The sequence below is a fragment of the Taudactylus pleione genome, unplaced genomic scaffold (genome assembly GCF_031769625.1).
Source record: "Taudactylus pleione unplaced genomic scaffold, aTauple2 ptg001358l, whole genome shotgun sequence".
Lineage (NCBI taxonomy): Eukaryota > Metazoa > Chordata > Amphibia > Anura > Myobatrachidae > Taudactylus > Taudactylus pleione.
Genome location: NW_028285758.1, coordinates 179,004 through 188,416, shown reverse-complemented (window position 1 = coordinate 188,416; position 9,413 = coordinate 179,004). Strand labels below are relative to the sequence as shown.

At 46.7% G+C, this 9,413-nt stretch overlaps 1 protein-coding gene across 4 annotated transcripts in view; it reads left to right on the top strand.

Moving 5' to 3' along the window:
* LMO3 (LIM domain only 3) overlaps positions 1 to 9,413 on the top strand; it is a 142,198-nt gene that overhangs the window by 38,786 nt on the left and 93,999 nt on the right. The window contains exon 1 of one of the 4 annotated variants that reach the window (XM_088463407.1): positions 845 to 1,159. The exons of 1 other annotated variant lie outside the window; for it this stretch is intronic. Coding sequence is in view for 1 of the 3 variants with exons in the window: in XM_088463402.1 (XP_088319528.1) it covers positions 6,965 to 7,013 (49 nt within the window). In the remaining 2 variants the exon portion in view is untranslated. Of the gene's footprint in view, positions 1 to 844; positions 1,160 to 5,377; positions 5,460 to 6,464; positions 7,014 to 9,413 lie in introns of those variants that run through there. 2 more of the 4 variants (XM_088463405.1, XM_088463402.1) reach the window with 2 other exon arrangements.

Below are 9,413 nucleotides of genomic sequence, written 5' to 3'. Positions count from 1 at the left end.
GCTACCCCCAGCCCTTCATCCTGTGACTTCTGTAACTGCCGCAGTGCTGGCACAGCTACCCCCAGCCTTCATCCTGTGACTTCTGTAACTGTGCCCAGCCCTGGCACAGCCACCCCCACCCTTCATCCTGTGACTTCTGTAACTGCCCCCAGCTCTGGCACAGCTGCCCCCCAGCCCTTCATCCTGTGACTTCTGTAACTGCCCCCAGTGCTGGCACAGCTACCCCCAGCCTTCATCCTGTGACTTCTGTAACTGCCCCCAGTGCTGGCACAGCTGCCCCCCAGCCTTCATCCTGTGACTTCTGTAACTGTGCCCAGCCCTGGCACAGCCACCCCCACCCTTCATCCTGTGACTTCTGTAACTGTCCCCAGCCCTGGCACAGCCACCCCCACCCTTCATCCTGTGACTTCTGTAACTGCCCCCAGCTCTGGCACAGCCACCCCCACCCTTCATCCTGTGACTTCTGTAACTGCCCCCAGCTCTGGCACAGCTGCCCCCCAGCCCTTCATCCTGTGACTTCTGTAACTGCCCCCAGCCCTGGCACAGCAGCCCCCACCCTTCATCCTGTGCCTTCTGTAACTGTCCCCAGCCCTGGCACATCTGCCCCCACCCTTCATCCTGTGACTTCTGTAACTGCCCCCAGCCCTGGCACAGCTGCCCCCACCCTTCATCCTGTGACTTCTGTAACTGTCCCCAGCCCTGGCACATCTGCCCCCACCCTTCATCCTGTGACTTCTGTAACTGCCCCCAGCCCTGGCACAGCTGCCCCCACCCTTCATCCCGTGACTTCTGTAACTGTCCCCAGCCCTGGCACATCTGCCCCCACCCTTCATCCTGTGACTTCTGTAACTGTCCCCAGCCCTGGCACATCTGCCCCCACCCTTCATCCTGTGACTTCTGTAACTGCCCCCAGCCCTGGCACAGCTGCCCCCCAGCCTTCATCCTGTGACTTCTGTTACTGCTCCCAGCTCTTGAGTTCACTGAAACTACTTGATTTTTCCTGCACAAAGGACTAAAACTGCGCCTCTCTGGGACCACAGAAACCCTTCATTTTATGACCTATATAACCCAAATCCTTGGCCAGAAAGCGTCTGCACCATACAGGAAAGGACACTCATTTAGGGAATTCTATTTCAGCACTGAAGTTACCTGAGGAAAGGTGAGTTGCTTGTTTTGCTAGTGGGATAACACCTGTTTGTGGAAAGACGTTTAATTCCCCTACAAAGCAGAGTCAGCATTGAGATCCCGCGCCCGGTAATCATTCAGGGAGAACGTGGGGGATGTAATTAACTTCTCATTTCTTTTCTTTTTTTTTCTCTTCATAAAATAAAGAAATTGTCTCCCTACGTATTCCGTCTGGATGAGTGAGCAAAATCCCAATTTCTTTTCACTTTTGTGCTGAAAGGGGGTAATACAAGTGGGGGGTTCCTGAGGGTTAATGGTGTTTTCTCAGAGTGTCAGCAGCAGATGATTAAATTCCTGCTCAGCAGATCACCCTGTACCTGCATTGTCTGCGCTGTACATTAATGGGGAGACTTTCATCTGTACTGTGAATAATTCCCGTGATTAGGAAGCAACGCTGCGATTCTCTATCAGGGAGAGAGGAAGGAGTCTGGCTGTAAATTGCATGATTGGGGAGATGGTCTGCTTTCAAATAATTTAATTCATGACAAAACCTAATTACTGTCAGGTAATACTCTGTCAGCCCTAATGCATTTCATCAGTCATAATGAATAGAAGAGCATTTTATGACCCATCTAATTAGCAGAAGACTTTAGGGGGAAATGGATGGCTGTTCCTGAATGTTAACTCTTGGCTCAATCTTGTGATTCAGCCAGTTGCTGGTACTGAAGTCTGTAGGATTAACCAACATAGGGATTGATGTTCCCATCCTGAACACGGTGGTTTACCAACACTGGATTTTTGTCTTTCCTCTCAGAAAACAGAGGGTTAACAAGCTCAGGAACTAACATCCAGTACTCAGGGGAATAGCCAGACTGTCCTGACTAACCAGGGTCTAGGGATTCACCAGTCTGACCATTCAGCTTTCCATCCAGCACGCAGGGCGTTAATGTTGCCTCAGAGGTGGCACACATGGGGTCAATCAGAATGGGCCTCTCATCAGCAAACAAAGGGTCTGTGTCTTTGAGGCTTGTGTTGACATCGGTTCTCTTATTGCCATAGTCCAAATAAAGTGCTAATTACTGCGAATGATGTCACCGCAGGCACAGGAATAATCCCATCATTTAATTAGTCGAATGATTTAAACAAAGATTTGCATAGATGCTCTAATCAGTTGCTGTGAATTACAGAGCACGGTTAGCAGTGAGGGGTAACAGATCATACAGTTTCAGGGGGTGGGGAGAGAATCTCATCTCCTTCAACATAATTAATTTAATTGTCCTCATTAGCTGTACCATTTGTTTTCATTTTATTTATCTCTCTCCCCACACATTGCCCTCCCTTCATTCTGCCTTCTGTGAATGTGGGGCTCCCTGCATCATATAGGAAGGGGATTTTCGGTCTGGTATGGGTCAGGCTCCTTGCATGGTTTAGGAAGAGGGTCTCCCTGCATATTATAGGGGAGCTCCCTGCATGGTATAGGGGGGCTCACTCCCTGCATGGTATGGGTCAGGCTCCTTGTATAGGAAGGGGAGAGTCTCTGCATGGTATGGGTCAGGCTCCTTGTATAGGAAGGGGAGAGTCTCTGCATGGTATGGGTCAGGCTCCTTGTATAGGAAGGGGAGAGTCCCTGTATGGAATGGGTCAGGCTCCTTGTATAGGAAGGGGAGAGTCCCTGCATGGTATGGGTCAGGCTCCTTGTATAGGAAGGGGAGAGTCCCTGCATGGTATGGGTCAGGCTCCTTGTATAGGAAGGGGAGAGTCCCTGCTTGGTATGGGTCAGGCTCCTTGTATAGGAAGGGGAGAGTCCCTGCATGGTATTGGTCAGGCTCCTTGTATAGGAAGGGGAGAGTCCCTGTATGGAATGGGTCAGGCTCCTTGTATAGGATGGGGAGAGTCCCTGCATGGTATGGGTCAGGCTCCTTGTATAGGAAGGGGAGAGTCCCTGCATGGTATGGGTCAGGCTCCTTGTATAGGAAGGGGGGAGTCCCTGTATGGTATGGGTCAGGCTCCTTGTATAGGAAGGGGGGAGTCCCTGTATGGTATGGGTCAGGCTCCTTGTATAGGAAGGGGAGAGTCCCTGCATGGTATGGGTCAGGCTCCTTGTATAGGAAGGGGAGAGTCCCTGCATGGTATGGGTCAGGCTCCTTGTACAGGAAGGGGAGAGTCCCTGCATGGTATGGGTCAGGCTCCTTGTATAGGAAGGGGAGAGTCCCTGCATGGTATGGGTCAGGCTCCTTGTATAGGAAGGGGAGAGTCCCTGCATGGTATGGGTCAGGCTCCTTGTATAGGAAGGGGAGAGTCCCTGCATGGTATGGGTCAGGCTCCTTGTATAGGAAGGGGGGAGTCCCTGTATGGTATGGGTCAGGCTCCTTGTATAGGAAGGGGAGAGTCCCTGTATGGTATGGGTCAGGCTCCTTGTATAGGAAGGGGAGAGTCCCTACATGGTATGGGTCAGGCTCCTTGTATAGGAAGGGGAGAGTCCCTGCATGGTATGGGTCAGGCTCCTTGTATAGGAAGGGGAGAGTCCCTGCATGTTATAGGCTTATTGGCTCAGAGATCTGCGGTTTTGGGTTGATTCGTGCTATGATTATGGTTTCTAGGGGATTTCTGAGATTGGATGGTATAAGGGTGGATGAATGTGTACACACATACAGGGGAGCTACATGTGTATGTTATTAAGCTTGTACTTTGCCATAAGCTACATAAAGGAGCAATCTGAATTACTTTGGGATGGTGCTTGCATAGCTGTAGTGCAGTCTGATGAATGGAAAGTCCAGGCCAGAATTGTGCATAATGTGGGTTATACTGTAAATCCTAGCAGGGTTCTAGAGTCTGTCTTTGTGGTTCCCTTACTGTATTATTTGGAATACATTCTGTTGAGACCACCTGTTTGGGGTCCCAGAAAAATGTTGCGTACCACTGGTCTAAGACATCTGCCACCATCCTGTCCCTATAGCTGTCCTTATACAATGACTCCAGATCATCCATTTTATTATCATTCCTGTTTGTTTTCCATTCTATATACTTTACATTCAACCTGACAATGAGCCACTCACTTACTAAAGTGCAGGGTTTTTAGAAGTGGAGATGTTGCCCATAGTAACCAATCCGATTCTAGCTATTATCTGCTAGAAAGTGCTGGATAAATGATAAGTAGAATCTGATTGGTTACTATCTGCAACATCTCTGCTAAAAACCCGCACTTTAGTAAATATACCCCATTGACTACACTGATGTTTGGGGTGCAGCGGTGTGCGGGTGTCACACTCCCTAGTGTCAGAGGGTTATATGATGCATATTTTGGTCTGATGATGGTCAGAGATTCCAGAACTGTTAGTAATAGAAGGAAGGAAGGGAGAGTCCAGCACCTCAGTGACAATAAAATGGTATTGTAGGTATCTGTGGGAGGTGGGGGTAGCAGTACCTGGATTTTGATGTATTGTCAGGCACCTCAATTTTGTATTAGTGGAAGATCCAGCACCTTGGTGTCAATGTACTAGTCAGGAGATGAGGGGTCCAGCAACTTAATGTTGGTGTATTGGTAGAAGGCTTGACAGTGGTGTCAGTGTATTGTAGCATTGGGGTCCAGCATCGTGGTGTGTGTGTAATGGATGAGCTGGGGGTCCTGCACCATTGTGTTTGGTATTGTTGTAACAGTGGGGTCATGGGTGCAGTACCTTTTGGTATTTGTGTTGTTGTTGGGTTGGAGGTCAGCATCTTTGCTAATGTTACAGTGGGCTCTTTGATCAATCGTCTTAGTGTAATACTGGGGTCATGGGTCAAACACCATGGTGTCCATGTAATAGAGGGGTGTAATGATGGGGTCACCATTCCTGCAACTTGGTGCCAGTGTAATAAGAGTGAAAAATCTGGAACCTAGCTATGGGGTAGCAGAGAGGGAGCTCAGCATCTTGCTGTTGAAGAAGTTATAGTGGAGAAATTGAAGATATAATTTTGTATTAAAGCATATTTGGATCTCTGGCAAATGCAGCATGTACAGGAGTTTTCTGGTGACTGCGCTCTCTGTCTTGTACATTTTTTGCCATGGGAAATTACCAAGAAAGTAAAATCTGTTTGTGAGCATCTGGACTTTCTAAGGGGCTGCACTGTACAGCTGCATTACCAGTGAGGTAGGTCTTCTGGAATTGGAGGGAGGGGAAGTGATGAGGGTGGGGGGAGTACCTGCTCTGACAAGCTGTTGGGTTGTGGTGATTTTTGGAGCTTTGCTCAGTAGTAACTGGGAGATCTCTTTGCTGTATGATGTCTCACTAGTACAGGAGTTTTCAGATGACAGTGGCAGTGTTCACCAAGCTCTCCTCCTCACTCGCCGCTAGGTAAGTTATCCAGAGAGGACAACTGTAGCTCAGCTATGGTCAGCACAATCACTGATGGATCCTACAGGAGCTAGATATAAGAAGCATGTCATATCATGCAGCAGGCAGGAGAGGTGAGGAGGTAAGTGGAGGCAGACAGAAACTGGTGACCAGATGCTATTCAGTGATGCGCTATATCCCAGTGCCTCGTATCTCCCTCATGTCTCTCAGGAAGATCTGACCAGCTGCTGGTATTTCCTCCAGGTTTGCAGGAAGGTCCGTCCAGCCCTTGTTATCTCCTTATAGTCTGCAAGAGTTTTTGTCCAGCTCCTGGTATCTCCCCCAGGTCCGCAGGAAGGTTTGTTCAACTCCTGGTATCTCCCCCAGGTCTGCCCAACACCTCCTGATATCCCCACCCCATGCTTCAGGAGGGTCTGTTCAGTATCTCTTGTTATCTCCCCAGCCTCAGGAATATCTGTCCAGCATCTCTTGGTATCTCCGCAGGTCTGTAGCAAGGTCTGCCCAGCACCATCTGGAATCTCCCCAAGCTTTCAGGAAGGTCTGCCCAGCATCTCCTGGTACAGTATCTCCCCAAGCTTGCAGGAAGAACTGCCCAGCACCTCCTGATATCTCTGCAGCCTTAAGGAAGGTCTGCCCAGAACATCCTGGTATCTCTCCCAGCCTGCAGAAAAGTCTACCCAGCCTATCGTATTATCTCCCCTAGACTGCAGGAAAGTCTGCCCATCACGTCCTGGTATCTCTCCCAGTCTGTAGGAAGGTCTGCCCAGCATCTCCTGGTACAGTATATCCCCAAGCATGCAGGAAGGACTGCCCAGCACCTCATCATATCTCTCCCAGCCTGTAGGAAGGTCTTCACAGCACATCCTATTATCTCCCCCAGCCTGCAGGAAAGTCTTCCCTAGCACCTCTTGGCACAGTATCTCTCCCAGCCTGTAGGAAGGTCTTCCCAGCACATCCTATTATCTCTCCCAGCCTGCAGGAAAGTCTTCCCTAGCACCTCTTGGCACAGTATCTCTCCCAGCCTGTAGGAAGGTCTTCCCAGCACATCCTGGTATCTCTCCCAGCTTGTAGGAAGGTCTTCCCAGCACATCTTGGTACAGTATCTCCCCCTTGTTTGCAAGAAGGTCTGCCCAGCACCTCCTAGTATCTCTACCAGCCTGCAAGAAGGTCTGCCCAGCTCCAGCTATGTGTAGGGGTTAATTATCCCCCAGCCTGCAGGGTTAGATTGGGCAGCCCATTGCTGGGGACCTTCCCCTGTAAGCGCTGCCTGGGAGCTGTCCCTCCCCCAGTGCTGAACTGGCTGCATCTGACACTTCCATCACAGCCATTTGTTAGGAGGCAGCCGGGGAGCGCTGGGATTAGAGGATTACTCCGGCATTAGGACATGTGGCTTTCTCCTCCGCTGCCTCCAATGCACAGTGTGTCGGGCTGTGTGTGACATTGTGTCAGGGGGAACAATAGCCTCGTCCAGCTGCTCCCAAACAGGGACCCTCAGCTGCTGCTCAATGAGGGGCTTCTCTCATCACCCCATGCACAAAAGGGAGAAAAGTTTTGGTAGGTAAAAGCAATGTCTACAGTATGTGTCTCTAAATGCAATATATATGTGTTATGTTAGGTCTGTAATATCAATGTGTACTGTATGTGTGTGTTAGTGTATATGTATGTGTTATGTTAGGTCAGTAATATCACTGTGTACTGTGTGTGTGTGTGTTAGTGTATATGTATGTGTGTGTGTTAGTGTATATGTATGTGTGTTATGTTAGGTCTCTAATATCACTGTGTACTGTGTGTGTTACTGTATATGTATATGTGTTATGTTAGGTCTCTAATATCACTGTGTACTGTATGTGTTACTGTATATGTATGTGTGTTATGTTAGGTCTCTAATATCACTGTGTACTGTGTGTGTGTGTGTGTGTGTGTGTGTGTGTGTGTGTGTGTGTGTGTGTGTGTGTGTGTGTGTTAGTGTGTATGTAGGAGTGATGTTAGGTCTGTAATATCAATGTGTACTGTGTGTGTTAGTGTATATGTATGTGTGTGTGTGTGTTAGTGTATATGTATGTGTGTTATGTTAGGTCTCTAATATCACTGTGTACTGTATGTGTTACTGTACATGTAGGAGTGATGTTAGGTCTCTGATATCACTGTGTACTGTATGTGTGTGTGTGTTAGTGTATATGTGTATGTGTGTGTTAGTGTATATGTAGGAGAGATGTTAGGTCTCTAATATCACTGTGTACTGTATGTGTGTGTTAGTGTATATGTAGGAGTGATGTTAGGTCTCTGATATCACTGTGTACTGTATGTGTGTGTGTGTGTTAGTGTATATGTAGGAGTGATGTTAGGTCTCTGATATCACTGTGTACTGTGTGTGTGTGTTAGTGTATATGTAGGAGTGATGTTAGGTCTCTGATATCACTGTGTACTGTATGTGTGTGTTAGTGTATATGTAGGAGTGATGTTAGGTCTCTAATATCACTGTGTACTGTATGTGTGTGTTAGTGTATATGTAGGAGTGATGTTAGGTATCTAATATCACTGTGTACTGTATGTGTGTGTTAGTGTATATGTATGTGTGTGTGTCAGTGTATATGTAGGAGTGATGTTAGGTCTCTGATATCACTGTGTACTGTATGTGTGTGTGTGTGTGTGTGTGTGTTAGTGTATATGTAGGAGTGATGTTAGATCTCTGATATCACTGTGTACTGTATGTGTGTGTTAGTGTATATGTAGGAGTGATGTTAGGTCTCTGATATCACTGTGTACTGTATGTGTGTGTTAGTGTATATGTAGGAGTGATGTTAGGTCTCTAATATCACTGTGTACTGTATGTGTGTTTTAGTGTATATGTAGGAGTGATGTTAGGTCTCTAATATCACTGTGTACTGTATGTGTGTTAGTGTATATGTAGGAGTGATGTTAGGTATCTAATATCACTGTGTACCGTATGTGTGTGTTAGTGTATATGTATGTGTGTGTGTTAGTGTATATGTAGGATTGATGTTAGGTCTCTAATATCACTGTGTACTGTATGTGTGTGTTAGTGTATATGTAGGAGTGATGTTAGGTCTCTAATATCACTGTGTACTGTATGTGTGTGTTAGTGTATATGTAGGACTGATGTTAGGTCTCTAATATCACTGTGTACTGTATGTGTGTGTGTGTTAGTGTATATGGAGGAGTGATGTTAGGTCTCTGATATCACTGTGTACTGTGTGTGTGTGTTAGTGTATATGTAAGAGTGATGTTAGGTATCTGATATCACTGTGTACTGTATGTGTGTGTTAGTGTATATGTAGGAGTGATGTTAGGTCTCTGATATCACTGTGTACTGTATGTGTGTGTTAGTGTATATGTAGGAGTGATGTTAGGTCTCTGATATCACTGTGTACTGTATGTGTGTGTTAGTGTATATGTAAGAGTGATGTTAGGTCTATGATATCACTGTGTACTGTATGTGTGTGTTAGTGTAAATGTGTATGTGTGTGTTACTGTCTATGTAGGAGTGATGTTAGGTCTCTGATATCACTGTGTACTGTATGTGTGTGTTAGTGTATATGTAGGAGTGCAGTTAGGTCTCTAATATCACTGTGTACTGTATGTGTGTGTTAGTGTATATGTAGGAGTGATGTTAGGTCTCTGATATCACTGTGTACTGTATGTGTGTGTGTTAGTGTATATGTAGGAGTGATGTTATGTCTCTAATATCACTGTGTACTGTGTGTGTGTGTTGGTGTATATGTAGGAGTGATGTTAGGTCTATGATATCACTGTGTACTGTATGTGTGTGTGTTAGTGTATATGTAGGAGTGATGTTATGTCTCTAATATCACTGTGTACTGTGTGTGTGTGTTATTGTATATGTAGGACTGATGTTAGGTCTCTAATATCACTGTGTACTGTACTGTATGTGTGTGTTAGTGTATATGTAGGAGTGATGTTAGGTCTCTGATA